This window comes from Vipera berus (genome assembly GCF_964194415.1).
Source record: "Vipera berus genome assembly, chromosome: 2".
Classification (NCBI taxonomy): domain Eukaryota; kingdom Metazoa; phylum Chordata; class Lepidosauria; order Squamata; family Viperidae; genus Vipera; species Vipera berus.
In genome coordinates, this window is record NC_138203.1 from 279231419 (window position 1) to 279249350 (window position 17932).

General features: G+C 46.8%; 1 protein-coding gene across 6 annotated transcripts in view; it reads right to left on the reverse strand.

The window, feature by feature from the left end:
- Positions 1-3034: 3034 nt before the first annotated feature.
- LOC308661812 (uncharacterized protein) overlaps positions 3035-17932 on the reverse strand; it is a 15691-nt gene continuing 793 nt past the window's right edge. For 2 of the 6 annotated variants that reach the window (XM_081317003.1, XM_081317001.1), the window contains exons 2-6: positions 14125-14199; positions 10395-11377; positions 8277-8412; positions 6104-6862; positions 3035-3432 (exon numbers count right to left, since the gene is read on the reverse strand). In XM_081317003.1, coding sequence (XP_081173129.1) covers positions 3044-3432; positions 6104-6862; positions 8277-8412; positions 10395-11150 — 2040 coding nt within the window. In that variant the 5' untranslated portion in view covers positions 11151-11377; positions 14125-14199 and the 3' untranslated portion in view covers positions 3035-3043. Of the gene's footprint in view, positions 3433-6103; positions 6863-8276; positions 8413-10394; positions 11443-11639; positions 11709-14124; positions 14200-17932 lie in introns of those variants that run through there. The other 4 variants (XM_081317006.1, XM_081317002.1, XM_081317004.1 and 1 more) reach the window with 4 other exon arrangements.

Below are 17932 nucleotides of genomic sequence, written 5' to 3' on the forward strand. Positions count from 1 at the left end.
TTTAAGTCCACATATCTTAAAAGTTGCCAGGGTTAAAAAACACTGGTTTCTATGAAGAGAACCCCCTGCACCATCTCCCCCACCCAATTCTTTCCAATTGAATGTAGCTGGTTGTGCACTGGAACATAATAGCCTTTCCCACTCTGGTGTTGAAGTCCCAAACATCTGGAGGACAGCAGCTGGGGCAAGATGGCCAGACAGGCCAAACCGACAGCAAACAGCACTCCTTACTAGCACTGATGATGTTACCTAGTTAGGATAACGAAACATCTGCAAGAAAGCAAGCAAGCTCAGAGAGCACCAAGGACCCCTCTTTTCAACCCTGAGCTACAAATATTCATTGATTTATTTTTCTTTAGCTGATTTTGTGCTCACACTTTTTGATTTTTCTTTATTCCCTTTATTCTTTCTTCCAAAAACAAGAGACAAATATAAGAAATGGAAAGAGGGGGCATATAACTAGAACAGAATACCAGCAAATAGCCCGAATCTGCAAGGATGGAGTCAGGAAGGCTAAGATTCAGAATGAACGACAAATGAACATCTTCAACAAATGCCAAAAATAAAACAAAAAAAATGTTTCTTTCCATATGTATGGAACAAGAGGAAAGAAAGAAATGGTAGGTCCACTAATGGAGAAGGTGGCAAGAAGGTGATGGCGGAAAAGAAGAAGCAGAACTGCTTAATTCCTTCTCTGTTATCTCTCTTTAAAAGGTAAAGGTTCCCCCGCACATGCGTGCTAGTCGTTTCCGACTCTAGGGGCCGGTGCTCATCTCCGTTTCAAAGCTGAAGAGCCAGTGCTTGTCCGAGGACGTCTCCGTGGTCATGTGGCGGGCGTGACTAGATGCCAAAGGCGCACGGAACGCTGTTACCTTCCCACTGGAGTGGTCCCTATTTTTCTACTTGCATTTTTACGTGCTTTCGAACTGCTAGGTTGGCAGAAGCCGGGACAAGTAACAGGCGCTCACTCTGTTACGTGGCACTCAGGATTCGACCCGCCAAACTGCCGACCTTCTGATCGACAAGCTCAGCGTCCTAACCCACTGAGCCACCGCGTCCCTTATCTCTCTTTACATAAAAGGAAAAAATTAGTCCAGCATATTGAAAGCAGCACCAGAGGAGACAGGAGTGCAGATCAAAATAGGCAACGAAAGGCCTATTGTCCTATCCATTTTGGATGAGTTTAAATCTCTGGGACCTTTATACCTTGGGCACTGAAGGAAGCGGCAAATGTGATCTTGTAACCACCAACTTAAATATTTTAGAACTCCTGGAGAGGATTGGAAAAGAGCGGATGTGATTCCAGTCTTTAAAAAAAAAAAGGTTGGGGGGACTGGATCCAGGAAACTACAGACCAATCACCTTGCCATCAATATCTTGTGCATTAGATACCAATGATCTTCTGGTGAATGAAAACAAATTTAATACCTGTGGAATCTGCACGCCTGTTTTTTACACCCATCCCACAGTGCTGAGCCGCAGCACCCATCATCCACATCTAGCACAACCAGTAGCAGTACGATAGGTTTGCGGTTGGGGATGATGGGCCCCAGATGGAAAGGGATGCTGTAATGTTTGGGTTAAGGCCTGACCATTGAACACAAGGTTGATTGTTTCTTTAGAAGAGAGTTTCTCAAACTTGAGAATTTTAAGATGCGTGGACTTCGACTCCCAGAATTCCCCAGGCTGGCTGGGGAATTGTGGGAGTCGAAGTCCACGCATCTTAAAAGTTCCCAAGTCTGAGAAACTCTTAATTAGATGATTTGAACATCTCGTTCAATACTTACATTCTGTGAACATTTGTAAATTAGATTTGTTGAACTTTCACTTTCCTTTCTTCCAATCTCTTCTGAGCTTTGTCCAATGAAATCCTGAAAAGCATGATATTCAGCTCTCTGCCTCTACATTCTGTACCACAAAACAGACCCCACGCCCGAGATCACCAGCTTATGAGATCAACTCCCATCAGCCCCAACCTACTCCTAAGAAAATTGTCCCAAAGGTGCTTTTTCAGGAGGCCACTGGACGTTCTTGGTGGGGTTTTTTTTGTTTTCATTTTGAAGATGTTTCGCTTCTCATCCAAGAAGCTTCTTCAGCTCTTGACTAGGATGGTGGGGAAGGGAAGGATTTATACTTCTTGCAGACAGTCGGTCATTTGCATCCTTTTAGAAAATCGTTCAGGCCACTTGGGAGGTTGATCTGTGTCTTCAGGGTCACCCGAGTAGGGCAAATGGGTGTGGAGTCTTCTTGGCTGCAGGATGTTTTTGTGCCCCGTGTCCCTTCACTGTGGAGGTCAGGTGGAGGCTGTTGGGCATGAGTTTGCGTTGCTTGCATCTCTCTACTCACTAAAAAGGTAAAGGTTCCGCCGCACATGCGTGCTAGTTGTTTCCAACTCTAGAGGCCGGTGCTCATCTCCGTTTCAAAGCCGAAGAGCCAGTGCTTGTCCGAGGACGTCTCCGTGGTCATGTGGCCGGCATGACCAGACGCCAAAGGCGCACGGAACACTGTTACCTTCCCACCATAGTGGTCCCTATTTTTCTACTTGCATTTTGACGTGCTTTCGAACTGCTAGGTTGGCAGAAGCTGGGACGAGTAACAGGCTCTACTCACTGCATCTCACTTATTGTTTACATTACTCAAGTGACCCTGAGGACACAGATAAATCTCCAAGTGGCCTCAACGACTCTCAAAAGAATGCAAATGACCAGCTGTCTGCAAGGAGTATAAATCCTTCCGTTCCCCACCATCGTGTCGGAGTTGAAGAAGCTTCTTGGATGAGAAGCAAAACCCCTTCAAAGAAAAACAAAGAAAATCCAGTTGCCTCTTTGAAAAAGCATCTTTGGGACAACCACGACCTGGATGATTTCCAGACACCCTAAGAAAATTGTATTAGGCATACACAGCACCTTTCAGGAGATCTTGCAGGGACGGAGAGGCAATTGCGCGATCACACAACCCCATGTCTCCTCTCACAGCCCCCACTACGTCCTTTAGGGAAGAAGAAGAGACTAGCCAACATGCAGACCATCTACCGAAAGCTTATTTATTGCGAGAAATAAGTGCTAATGATCTGATCCCGGACTTCCACGCCTTGAGGATCTTGCTCTACCATGTTGTCGGTCTCCAGGTACGGAGGCACGGGGACCTCAGTGTCCACCCCTTGTCCTCCATTGATGATAGGCAGCTGGCGTCTCAAGGCCATGTTGTGAAGCATGGCGCAGACGACAAAAACCTTTGCCACCTTCTCCGGGCGGAGCATCAAGCGCCCCCCAGTGGAGTGAAGGCAGCGGAACCTCATCTTGAGCTGGCCGAAGGCCGTCTCCACCACCATCCGCGTCGTCTTGTGGGTGGCGTTGTAGCGCGCCACCGGCTCGGGGCCGTCGTCGGGGTGCGGGGTCATGAGGAAAGGGCGCAAAGGATACCCAGAGTCGCCTGTGGAAGAGAGGGAGCAAGTGTCAGCAGACAAGAGTTCAGGTAGTCCTCGAGTTAGGACAGGTCATTTAGTGACCATTTTGACCTTTCGATAGTGCCGAAAAACAGACTTATGACATTTTTCACACTTATATAACTCCTGCAGCATCCCCCGTGGTGACATGATCAAAATTCGGCCGCTTGGCAACTGACTCGTATTTATGACGGTTGCGGTGTCCTGGGGTGATACCACGCGATCCCCTTTTCTGACCTTCTGACAAGCAGAGTTAATGGGGGAAGCCAGATTTTTATTTTATTTATTTATTTTATTTTAATTCCATTTATATCCCGCCCTTCTCCGAAGACTCAGGGCGGCTTACAAGCTTAACAGTAGCCTTCATTCTATGTACATGCCTGCTTGTTAGGGCTTTCACACACACACCCCAAGCGGCATTATTACAAAGTCAGCTTAATTGCCCCCAACAATCTGGGTCCTCATTTTACCTACCTCGGAAGGATGGAAGGCTGAGTCAACCTTGAGCCTGGTGGGATGCGAACCTGCACTAATTGCAGGCAGCTGGTGTTACTTAAGGAGGCATTAGCCCACTGCTCCACCAAGGCTCCACTTAACAACCGGGTGACTAACTTAACAACCGCAGGGATTCAACTTTAACAACGGTGGCAAGAAAGGCTGTAAAATGGGGCGAAACTCACTTAGCCACTGTCTCGCTTACTAACAGGAATGTGGTGGCCATAAGTCAAGCCACAATAGGCCATTGCATCATCCCTAGGGTCATGTGATCAGATGCTTGGCAACCGACTCCTATTTATGACGGTCGCAGTGTTCCCAGGCTCACGTGAGCCCCCTTTTGTGACCTTCTGATCAGCGAAGTCAAGGGGGAAGCCCAGATTAGCCCCGTGACTAATTCAACAACTGCAGGGCTCACTTAACAACTGTGGCAAGACAGGTCGAAAAATGGGGCAAAGCTCGCATAACAACTGTCTTACTTAGCAAGAGGGGTTTGGGCCTCAATTGTGGTCTTAAGTTGAGGACCACTTGCATTAAAAGGTACAGCACACTTGGCTTTACAATGCCTGTTTCGGCAAGCTCATAAGTCAAGGCCAGCTTGTCCCAAAGGTGCTTTTTTTCAAGAGGCAGCTGGACTTTCTTCGTTTTTCCTCGAAGACGTTTCGCCTCTCATCCGAGAAGCTTCTTCAGCTCTGACTGGAGGGTGGGGAAATGGAAGGATTTATTTATTTATTTATTTATTTATTTAATTTGTATACCGCCCTTCTCCCGAAGGACTCAGGGCGGTGAACAGGGCAATTTAAACTCCTTGCAGACAGCTGGTCATTTGCATTCTTTTATACTCTTATTTGCGAGGAGAATAATAAAATAAATAAATAAATATTATTAGGATGATGTTGTTGGAAGGGACCCTGGAGGTCATCTAGTCCAACCCCCTGGTCAGGCAGGAAACCCTATACCATTTCAGACAAATGGCTGTCCAGTCTCTTCTTAAAAACTTCCAGTGCTGGCGCATTCGCCGCTTCTAGAGGCAGGTTGTTCCACTGGTTAATTGTTCCAACTGTCAGGAAGTTTCTCCTTAGTTCTAGGTTGCTTCTCTCCTTGACTAGTTTCCATCTGTTGCTTCTTGTCCTGCTTTCAGGTGCTTTGGAGAACAGCTTGACTCCCTCTTCTTTGTGGCAAGCCGAGATACTGGAAGACTGCTATCATGTCTCTCTCTCTCTCTCTCTCTCTCTCTCTCTCTCTCTCACACACACACACACACACACACACACACACACACACACACACACACACGTGTCCTTCTCTTCATTAAACTAGACATACCCAATTCCAGCAACCATTCCTTATGTTTTAGCCTCCAGTCCCCTGATCATCTTTGTTACTCTTGTCTGTACTCTTTTTACATCGTGGTGACCAAAACTGGATGCAGTATTCCAAGGTCTTATAAAGTGGTATCAACACGTCACGTGATCTTGATTCTATCCCTTTGTTAATGCAACCTAGCACTATGTTGGCTTTTTTTTGGCCACTGCATCACACTGCTGGCTCACGTTTAAGTGATTGTCCACTAGGACTCTGAGATCCCTCTCGCAGTTGCTACTATTGAGCAAGGTACCACCTATACCAGGGGTCGGTAACCTCGGCTCTTTTATGACTCATGGACTTCAATTCCCAGAATTCCTGAATTCTGGGAATTGAAGTCCATGAGTCATGAAAGAGCCGAGGTTGCCTACCCCCAACTTATACTATACCTGTGCATTTGGTTTTTCTTGCCTAAACGTAGAATCTTACTTTTTTCACCACTGAATTTCATTTTGTTAGACAGCACCCAGTGTTCAAGACTGTCAAGATCCTTCTGTATCGTAAGCCTATCTTCTGGAGTGTTGGCTATTCCTGCCATCCTTCCATTCCCCACCATCCAGTCAGAGCTGAAGAAGCTTCTTGGATGACAAGCGAAACGTCTTCAAGGAAAAAAACAAAGAAATTCCAGTTGCCTCTTGAAAAAAGCACCTTTGGGACAACCGTGATCTGGATGACTCAGAACCTCCAGAGACATCAAGGACTGCTTGCACTCTGGGGGATCCACCCTTCCCACGTCCCAACCGTCCCCGCTTCAAAATGGACATCTCACCCTCTCCCCACCCCCCAGGAGGGGCTTACCCAGAAGCCACCCCTTCCCTTCCGGCCACGACTCCAGCAGCCTTTGCAACTGGGAGAGCTGGAAGATCCGAGCGTCGTGGACGCTCCCGGGGAACTTGGCCAAGACGTGGGTGAAGCAACCCGACGCGTCGCAAGTGGCCTGCACGTTGAGGCTGTGGAAGTTGTGGCAATTTCGGTACAGCGCCGGCATGTCTGCAGGGGCTATGATAGGCACGTGGGTGCAGTCCACAATCCCAATGACGTTGGGGAACCCCGCGATGTCGAAGAACGCTTCCCTGGTCCGTCGCAGCTCCGAGTCGGTGGTGGGAAAAGTGATGTGCTCGTGAACGTGGCGCAACATGGCCTCCAGGAAGGCATCCAAGCAACGGCTGACGGAGGATTGGGACACCCGCAAGTTATCTCCCGTCATTCTCTGGAAGGAGCCAGTGCCCAGGACCTGCAGGGCTATCAGGACCTTCTGTAACGTCGGGATGTGCCGGCGACTGGCGGAGGCCCCGTCCAGGTACGGGGCCAGGAGAGTGCACAGGTCCTGGATGGCCTGGCGGTCCAGCCGGAAGCGGGTCAGGCACTCCTCATCCGACACCTGGAGCTCGTGGGTGCGCATCCGGATGAGGCGGGTCCGACGTGGAGGCCGTCGGCTGTGGAGCTCGAGGTTGGTGGCGTAGACCAGGTCCAGCAGGCCTTCGTCATCCGAGCTGCCCTCTTCCGGGTAGAGGGGGAGAGGGGGCCCCCTCCGTGGCTCCACCTGCCTGAGAGCTCCTGTCACAAGCCACAAGCCAAGGAAGAAGGCAAAAGAGGCCGTCAGCTCATGTTATTTCTCGGATTTATATGCTGCTGAGTGTTTTATAGCTTTATATATATTATTCATAATATACAGCATCTCTCTCTCCTATCATCTATCTATCTATCTATCTATCTATCTATCTATCTGTCTGTCTGTCTGTCTGTCTGTCTGTCTGTCTATCTCTCCTATCTATCTATCTGTCTGTCTGTCTGTCTATCTCTCCTATCTATCTGTCTGTCTGTCTGTCTATCTATCTCTCCTATCTATCTATCTATCTATCTATCTATCTACTTACCTACCTTTCATCTCTATCATCTATCATCTCTTTCTCTGCCTACGTAAGAAATATCTGTCTGTCTGTCTGTATCTATCTATCTATCTATCTATCTATCTATCTATCTATCTATCTATCTATCTATCTATCTATCTATCTATCTATCTCTGTCTGTCTCTCTCCTATCTATCTATCTATCTATCTATCTATCTATCTATCTATCTATCTATCTATCTATCTATCTATCTATCTATCTATCTATCTATCTGTCTGTCTGTCTGTCTGTCTATCTCTCCTATCTATCTATCTATCTATCTATCTATCTATCTATCTATCTATCTATCTACTTACCTACCTTTCATCTCTATCATCTATCATCTCTTTCTCTGCCTACGTAAGAAATATCTGTCTGTCTATCTCTATCTATCTATGTATCTATCTATGTATCTATCTATCTATGTATCTATCTATGTATCTATGTATCTATCTATCATCTATCTATCTATCTATCTATCTATCTATCTATCTATCTATCTATCATCTCTCTCTCTCTATATCTATCTATCTATCTATCTATCTATCTATCTATCTATCTATCTCTGTCTCTATCTATCTATCTACCTATCTTTTGTCTGTCTGTGTCTGTGTCTGTCTGTCTATCTATCTATGTCAGGGGTGTCAAACTGGCAGCCTGCAGGCTGGACGCATCATCCGGAAACCACGCCCACCTTGTTGCGGGCAATGGGAAAAAAGCTCTGATATGTTGCGCGATGTCACATGACATCGCGAGTTTGACATGTCTGATCTACGTCATCTATCATCCATTCATATCTATCTCTACCTACCTACCTTTCATCTCTATCATCTATCATCTCTTTTTCTGCCTAAGAAATATATTTGTCTATTATCTATCTATCTATATTTTGTCTGTCTGTCTGTCTGTCTGTCTGTCTGTCTATCTTATCTATCTATCTATCTATCTATCTATCTATCTATCTATCTATCTATCTATCTATCTATCTATCTATCTATAATGTCTATACCTTGCGATTTCATTGTTGTCCTGGTAGGTCAGCTCATTCCTCTTGGAAATTGAGTGGGGAATGAGTTGTTACCTAAATTGCTGTGTTCCTCTTCGTCAGTTTCTTGCTTGGCTTCTCTGAAAAGAGGTTCTGGCACAGCGACGGATGGAGGCTGATCAGCCTCGGCTTCTGGAGAATCCGCGTTATCCATCTCAAACAGTCCGAGCACCTGAAATAGCAAAGATCCTGTTTCAGAACAAGATCGGGAACGTACGAAGAATGGTTGCAGGAATTGGGTTTGGCTAGTCTAGAGAAAAGAAGGACTAACGGTGACATGATAGCAGTACTCCAGTATTTGAGGGGCTGCCACAAAGAGGTAAAGGTAAAGGTTCTCCCACACATGCGCGCTAGTCGTTTCTGACTCTAGGGGCCGATGCTCATCTCCGTTTCAAAGCCGAAGAGCCAGCGTTTGTCCGAGGATGTCTCCATGGTCATGTGGCCGGCATGGCTAGACACCAAAGGCGCACAGAACGCTGTTACCTTCCAACCGTAGCGGTCCCTATTTTTCTACTTGCATTTTTACGTGCTTTCGAACTGCTAGGTTGGCAGAAGCTGGGACGAGTAACAGGCGCTCGCTCTGCTACGTTTTTAAGTTTTTAAGAAGAGACTGGACAACCATTTGTCTGAAATGGTATAGGGTTTCCTGCCTGAGCAGGGGGTTGGACTAGATGACCTCCAAGGTCCCTTCCATCATCATCATCATCATCATCATTATAAATTATTATATCCAATTACATCCACCCGAGCCACTAGAGCAGGGAGGAAGGGAATATTATGGGTCTTCCCTCTCGTAAGGAGAACTGAGGAAGCTTCTCGGATGAGAAGCGAAACGTCTTCGAGGAAAAACAAAGAAAATCCAGTTGCCTTTTGATAAAGCACCTTTGGGACAACCGTGACATGGATGACTGAGAATCTCCACAGACACTCTTGTAAAGAGATACATCTGATGGGACCCAGCAGGCCTTCTCCGTGCCGGTGCCTTCCCTTTGGGATGTCATCCCCACAGATATTTATTTTATTTATTTATTTAATTAGTTTTATATACCGCCCTATTCCCGAAGGACTCAGGGTGGTTTACAGGGCAAAATTTAAAAGACAATATAAAAGTTGAAATAGAAATAGAATTAAAATGAATTAAATTAATTAAAATAGCCCAACAAATTAAAACAAAGTTTAAAAACTTAAAACCCCTCAGTCCAGGCCAGATAGACTGACCCCCCCCCACCCCATTTTGACACTCTTTCGCAAGGTCCCGAAGGCCTGGTTTTACCAATGGGCCTGGGGAAACCACAGAAGAATGGAGCCCATCACGTGGCTTGTTTCATTGCTTGTCGTCGTCATCCTGGGGGAGGATGGCTAATGCTTACGTTCTTTTTATGTTAGGTTTTTTAAAATTGTTTGTAAGCAGACCATAGTCGCTGACAGTGAGCGAGGAGGCAATTATACAGCAAATACTTTGATTTTTAGAGTTCCACTCGTTCCGGCTTAAATGGATCAGCGGGAGGGGAGTGGCCGGCAAGCATGCATGCACAGCTCCATTCGCACGAGTGATGTGCACACCCACCTACCGCTCACACAAACGGAGAGAGGGCCTACACGCGCTCTGCGCCCGCTGCTCGAGCAAGTGGGGATGAGTGCGCGCTGACCCGGCATTTCTGCAGCCCGGTTTTGAACGCCTCACGACTGCCACGCAGACATTGGGGACTCCTGCTCTAAACTGGCGTTTCTCAACCTTGACGCCTTTGAGATGCGTGGACTTCAACTCCCAGAATTCCCCAGCCAGCAACTGCTGGCTGGGGAATTCTGGGAGTTGAAGTCCACGCATCTCAAAGGTGCCAAGGTTGAGAAGCATTGCTCTAAATCAGGGGCGGGGCACTATGGCCCTTGTATGACTGGCTCAGGAATTCTGGGAGTTGAAGTCCACCAGACACAAAGAGACCATAGTTCCCCGCCTCGCCTCTGCTAAATAAATAAATAAATCCCAAATTGCTCAGGAACAACGACAGAACTCGGCAGGTGCCAACTGGGTTTTTCCGGAGCGCCTCTGGAGACTGTGACCCAGGATTTAATGGGGAGGGGGAGGGGAAATCTAGAAGGACTCTTCTCAAGTACCCTGCTCTACATCTTCCCCTCCCCAAATTACGTTCTTACTTGCTGTTCTTTCCTCTCCACTTCCCGCTGCATCTGCAGAAAATCCTCAGCCAAGGAAGCTGCCTGAGAGCACGTCTCTGGTTCATGTTCTCGCACCCAGCTCTGGATCTCCGGGGGCAGGATGGCCAGGAACTGCTCCAGGATCAGCAGCTCCAGGATCTGCTCCTTGGTGTGCCTCTCCGGCTTCAGCCACCGGTGGCAGAGGTACCAGAGCTGGCTGCACACCTCGCGGGGACCTTCGGCTTCCTGGTAGCGGAAGTGGCGGAAACGCTGGCGTTTCATCTCCATGCTGGCCGAGTCGTCGCCCAGAACTTCTTCCTTCACCTTGACCATCCCCGATTCTCCAATCTCTCCCGCGTCCAAAATGTTAGGGGGCTCTGAGCTTTCCTCGCTGAGGACTAGAGGCTGCTGGCTGGCCCGGCCACCCTTGGGCCAGAGGCGGGTCACTGCCGGCCCCTCAGCGGAGGGAGAGAATCTCTGCCGGGCTTCTAAGTCCGCGGGGCGCAGTAGATTCCTCCACCCCGAACGAGGGGAACGCGCGGCGTTGTGATGCTCTTTCTGTTGGGCTGTCCTCGCTTTGTGGAGCCTTTCGTTTTTTTCTCGAGAACGGCGAGAGGCCGCAGCTTTGCCCCTCCACCTCTCCACTGGATCCGGCGTTTCGGATTCCTCTTCTTCCATTTTTGCTCCTCGGGGGGCTCCCTGCTCTGTGGATCCTTGGAACTGAAGGGTTGGAGTCGATCCGCGTTTTGCAGACATCCCGGGAAGAGGCTTGCAAATGGCCGCCTCTCTCTCTTTCTCTCTCTGTGCAAATGCAAGAGGTTCAAGAAGCAAAGGACTTTGACTTGGCAACTGGTCTGTTTTCCCCCCCCCAGAAACGAGAGTGAGAGGGGGGGAAAGTGGGGGGAGACTTTGTCTCAAAAGTGCACACCGAGTCTCCAAACGAATTAAATCAGGGATTGATGAAAAGGCCTTTTACCTGAAGACTGGGAACAAAAGCAGAAGGAGAGGGGACTAAGAATTCCTCGCCAATTTAGTCACCCCCAAATCCCTGTTGGAAAGAAGATAAGATAACCTTTATTGTCATTTTTTTTTACTGTGGGCACAACGGCACACATCAGAAATGAAATTTAGTTGCCTGCTTTCAAAGTGGAACACGTACGTGACACACACCTAAAACATACCATATACAACATACGTATATAGACCCACACCCCTACATGTGCATAACAATAAAATATTACGTACTGTCCATCTTGAATATATAACGGAAGGAAGAAGATTGAGAGTTCACAAGGTTAATGTTGTATGGAATGAAACTATGGCTGAATCTGGATGTTCTGCTGCGGATACCACGAAGCCCCCTCCTCCCAGAAGGAGGAAAAGAATTCAACACTGCAAGGCTGGCTGGGGAATTCTGGGAATTGAAGTCCACACATCTTAAAAGTCGCCAAGGTTGGGACTAAGGGGACAAACATCAAGCAGAAAGCAATATCCTAATCAAGGAACTCTCAAAGAGAAAGCCAGGCCCTCGCCAGCATAAGCAGGGCAAAGCTCCTGTATATAAACAAGGAACAAACCCCATCTCCCTCGCACTGATGACGCTACCTAGTTGGGCAATGAAATGTCTGCAAGAAAATACCAAGCTCAGAGAGCACCAAGGACCCCACAGGTTCAGCCATGAGGTACAGATAAGTCTCTTCAACTGAATAACTGCATGCCACCTTTTCCCGTCCTGACCAACTTTTTGCAGTGCTGCTCAAAAAGTTGTGATAGACTTAGCAACTCCTTTCTCAACCCCATGTGCATAGCTGCTTGGGTCAAACCAGGGACATTTTCTCTGAAAAACATGGCTTCACCTAATGTGTTACAACTCATTCCCCGCTCAATTTCCCAAAGGAATGAGCTGACCTACCAGGACAACAAAGAAATTGCAAGGTATATGGACATTATAGATGATAGATAGATAGATAGATAGATAGATAGATAGATAGATAGATAGATAGATAGATAGATAGATAGATAGATAGATAATAGATAGATAGATAGAGATAGATAGATAGATAGATAGATAGATAGATAGATAGATAGATAGATGATAGATAGATAGATAGATAGATAGATAGATAGATAGATAGATAGATAGAGATAGATAGATACAGAGAGACAGAGTCCTTGACCTACAACAATGTATTTAGAAGTTACAACAGCACTAAAAAAAGTGACTTACGAAGGTTTTTTCCACTTACAGCGGTTGCAATATCCCCATGTTCATGGGATCAAAATCCAACCACTTGACAACTGACTCATATTTATGACTGCAGTGTTTCATTTAACAGCTGTGACAACAAAGGTCATACAATGGGCAAAACTCACTTAACAACCCTCTCAGCAACAGAAATTTTGGGCTCAACGTGGTCATATGTTGAGGTCTACTGTTAGATTGATAGATAGATAGATAGATAGATAGATAGATAGATAGATAGATAGATAGATAGATAGATGATAGATAGATATAGATAGATATAGACGGATGGAAGGAAAGATATAGATGCTAGATATTAGATAGATAGATAGATAGATAGATAGATAGATAGATAGATAGATAGATAGATAGATAGATAGATAGATTTATTTATTTATTTATTTATTTATTTATTTATTTATTTATTTATTTATTTATTTATTTAATTGAATTTATATACCGCCCTTTCCCAAAGGACTCAGGGCAGTTTACAGGGTACTTAAAACATTGATACAAAAATTAAAAACAAAAAGATTAAATTTAATCCCTGAAAAAAATATAAAAAACCTCAATTAAAAAACTCTCAGCCTGGGCTGGAAAGCTCGAAGAGCCAGGTCTTCAGGTCCCGGCGAAATGAACGAAGGTCGGGGGCAGTCCTAAGCTCCGCAGGCAGCTGGTTCCAGAGGGCAGGCGCACCCACAGAGAAGGCCCTCCCCCTGGGTGTTACCCGCCGGCAATCTTTAACTGGCGGCACTCTGAGAAGGCCCTCCCTGTGGGAGCGCACAGGACGAAGGGAGCTTGATGCCGGCAGCAGGTGTTCCCTCAAATATCCCGGACCCAAGCCATTTAGGGCTTTATAGGTCATCACCAGCACCTTGAATCTCACCTGGAGGGCAACCGGAAGCCAATGCAGCTTGCGGAGTAGAGGTGTTACATGGGAGTGTCGGGAAACCCCCATCACAACTCGCACGGCCGCATTCTGCACCAGCTGAAGCCTCCGAGTGGTCAAGGGCAGCCCCATGTAGAGAGCGTTGCAGTAGTCTAAACGGGAGGTCACAAGCGCATGAGTGACTGTGCATAGAGCATCTCAGTGCAGGTAGGGTCGCAACTGGCGCACCAGAGCAAAAGCCCCCCTGGTCACGGCTCCTATGTGATCTTCAAAATTGAGCCGTGAATACAGGAGGACGCCCAAGTTGCAAGCCCTATCAACGATAGATAGATATGGATGGAAGGATGGACACCTACCATCTGCATTTGCAGGACAGGCTAATCTCTGTTTTAATCCCAGTTAATGGGTAACCAGGGGAAGTATGTTATAGGAACCCATCCACTGGATAACACACAGCCCCGAATTTGACCAGCTTGTGGCCTAGTCCAACACAGCTTTTTTCAGGTTCTTATAACTAACGTGCAAAAAGCTGCTAAACAATAAGCGAGAGTGTGTCAGTCCTTGCAGTGCAGTTCAGCCCATTTGTAATGGGAACTTACCTCGTTTACATACCCTGCACGCAGGCTCTTATGCCGAAATCTGACATTTTCTGAACATTCTTACGAAGTTCACAGCTGGAAAAGGTGCAGACAAAAATGTACAGATTAGAACAATGTTTCTCAACCTTGACAACTGTACGATGTGTGGACTTCAACTCCCAGAATTCCCGTCAGCATAGGAAACACTGGGTCGGGGGGGGGGAACCCTTGCTGCAAAGATCAAAACCCACAAAGATGGGCACCAATAGAAAACCTGCAGTTCCAACAGATCAACCTCGGATGACGTTACCTAGTTTGGTAATGAAATGTCTGCAAGAAAAACCAAGCTCAGAGAGCATCAAGGACCTCCATAGATCTCCTATACTATTTATAGCCTACAGTCGAAAATTGCCTGATTTAATAGCTTTTCAGGCCTTAGGACATGGGTTGGCAACTTGTAAGTTTTTCCTTAAAAAGGAAGTGGGGGATATAGCTCTTAAAACATTGGACTAAACATTCCTTCATTTGTCTACATTGGCTAGGTCAGGGGTAGGCCACCTTGGCTCTTTTATGACTCGTGGACTTCAACTCCCAGAATTCCTGAGCCAGCATGGCTCAGCTTGGAAACCTCTCCCTTTCCCCTCAGCATGGCTGGCTCAGGAATTCTGGGAGTTGAAGTCCACAAGTCATAAAGAGCCAGGGTTGCCAACCCCTGCCTTAGGACATCTTGGGAAATCCATCTTTTATTGTCACTCGATATCCTCCACAATATTGCTTTTAAGACCTGCTTTGCTCAAGAATATCCCAGTGGTGGGATTCACTCAGTTCGCGCAGAAACGGTAGCTCATTTTTTGTTGCCCAGGCCCAGAATGGACTTCCGGAAGCGGCATCCACACAGAGAACCGGTTGTTCACATATTTGAATCCCACCACTGGAACATCCCCCAGGGTCAATCAAACTGGGATGGATTATGAGTACAAATAAATAAAGGTTGTAGCGATAATATATAATTTCCAACGTCACCGTGCCAAAGAGTAGAAATGGACCCCCTGAAAATATCTCATCACCGCACTTTAAACCTCCACATCGCACTTGTGATTTCAACACCACGGCCTGCTTCTGTATTCAGGAGTAGCACCAGATATTTAAAAACAAGCATATTCTGCCTGAGTTATTAATAACAGAAAGGCTCCCTTACAGGCAATTCTCAATTTAACAACCATTCACTTGGTGACTGTTTGAAGTGGCAACAGCATCAAAAAAAAGAAATAATAATAATAAAGTTGGAAGGGACCTTGGAGGTCATCTAGTCCAACCCCCTGCTCAGGCAGGAAGCCCTATACCATTTTGGACAAATGGCTGTCCAGTCTCTTCTTAAAAACTTCCAGTGTTGGAGCATTCACCGCTGCTGGAGGCAGGTTGTTCCACTGGTTAATTGTTCTGTCAGGAAGTTTCTCCTTAGTTCTAGGTTGCTTCTTGTCCTGCCCTCAGGCGCTTTGGAGAATAGCTTGACTCCCTCTTCTTTGTGGCAGCCCCTGAGCTACTGAAATACTGCTATTATGTCACCCCTGGTCCTTCTTTTTATTAAACTAAACATGCCCAATTCCAGCAACCGTTCCTTATACGTTTTAGCCTGCAGTCCCCTAATCATCTTTGTTGATCTTCTCTGCACTCCTTCTAGAGTCTCAACATCTTTTTTTACATCTTGCTGATCATCCTTGCACTTGCAATCGTTGTAGCGTCTCACAGTCGAGGGATCAAAATTGGGGTGCTTGGCAACCCATATGTACAGATAGTCCTCGACTTATGACCACAATCGAGCTCAAAATTTCTGTTGCTAAGGGAGATATTCATTAAGGGAATTTTGCCCCATTTTACACACCTTTCTTGCCAGTTGTTAAGTGAATCACTGCAGCTGTTAAGTTACTGACACGGCTGTTAAGTGGATCCAGCTTGACTTTGCTTGTCAGGTTACAAAAGGGGATCACAAGACACACACACACACACTGGGACCCTGCAACCATCATAAATACGAGCCAGTTGCCAAGCATCTGAATTTTGATCATGGCGGATGCTGCAAGGGACGTGTGAAAAATGGCCATGTCACTTTTTTTCAGTGCCGTTGTAACTTTGAGCGGTCACTAAATGAACTGTTGTAAGTCGAGGACTACCTGGGTTGCAGCATCCTGGGGTCACGTGGTCACCATCTGCGACCTTCCCAGCCAGCTTCCCACCAGCGAAGTCAATGGGGAAAGAGGATTTGTTTAATGATCGCACAATTCAGTTGACAACTCCAGTGGTCTGCTTAGCCACCATGGCAAAAGAAGTCACAAAATCAGGTGCGACTCACAACCTCCTTGCTTAACAACGGAAATTCTGCTCCCAATTGCCGTCACAGGTTGAATTCTACCTGCCTTGGAAAAAGGCACAGGTGAGCTGTTTAAAGAAGCATTCAGGAAAACACCTGCAGGCATTGATTTTGACTAATTTTTTTTTTTTGCTTTAATAAAATGCAAATTATATACATATCTGTCCTCTCCTTAGGAAGCAGGTGTCCCATTTTGTCATTTTTTAATTACCGTCCCTGGAGAGTAAGCCGCTTAGAGTCACATGCAACAGGAGTAAATTGTTGGAAAAACTATATTTTCCGCAATTTCAAAACTGCTTTGCCCACCTTTATTTACTATTTTACACCCCTTTGGAGACCTCTTAGTGAATTATTGGAAAAACTAGATTCTGAGCCGTTTGGAAACTGATTTGCTCATCCTTACTATTTACTATCCCTTTGTTCAACTTAGGACCTCTTTTTGCGATGCTGGATTTCAACTTCCAGACCGCAGCCTGGGGGGTGGGTGGGCACCAAGTTGATAACGGCAGCCCACCACAAACCTGCTTTGTGGCAAAAAAACACTACTGGTTCCTCCCGGATCGGAGGAATCCACTTGGTCTTTACCAGTGAGTAGAGTTGACTTTGGTCATGGTTAACGTGCTAGTTAGTGACCGAAGTCTTGGAAAGAGCCCTTTGTGAGAGTCAAACGGAGAGAGTGCAGAAGATGATCAAGGGATCTACAGTACAGTAGATCCGGGGGATCTCCAAGGGGGTTGCCCAGAGCAATTGAAGAGCTAGGAACCTTTAATCCCAGACAACAATGGTCGCATCTCCCGACATCACTACAACCAGCGTCCTTTTTGCAAAGCAGCTCTCCGGATTCGGCTTTCCCTCTCCTATTCTCAAGCGCGCGTCCACTCGGCGAGATCTCCCGAGTCTGATCGACGGGAAAGTCAAAAGTCGATCCGGATAGCGATCCCCTCACCCCCTCGCAACGCAAACCGAGTTTATCCGGCCCTTCCAAACTCGACTCTTGCCCCTTTTCACCGTTTTGTTTTGTTTTTTTGCTGTTTTGCCCCCACCCACCCACCCCCGGGATTCCCTTCAGCGCGGACTGCCAGCTTTCCAAATCCGCCAGGAAATCCCCCCCAAAAAAGATCCCGCACCTTTCCTTCCACCACCCCTCCCTCTCTCTCTCTCTCTCTTCTCCCCCCACCCCAAGGACAGAAAGTCCGGAGCAAGCGGCGATTTTTCCTCCCGGAATCCAATTCCCCTCCGGGATCCTCTTTATACAGTAGTAGCCGGATCCCTAACGCACAAAAAAAAAAAGGTCCAGGCGCGATCCGGTAGGCGAGGAGCACGGAGTAGAGGGGGGAAAGGGGGAGAAGGAAGCAAGGGATCAAGAGGGAGAGAGAGAGAAAAAAGGGAAAGCCGGAGGAGGAGGAGGATGGTGATGGTGGTGCACGGGGATCCCTGCCTCTCCCGCCTCGTCCTTGGCTC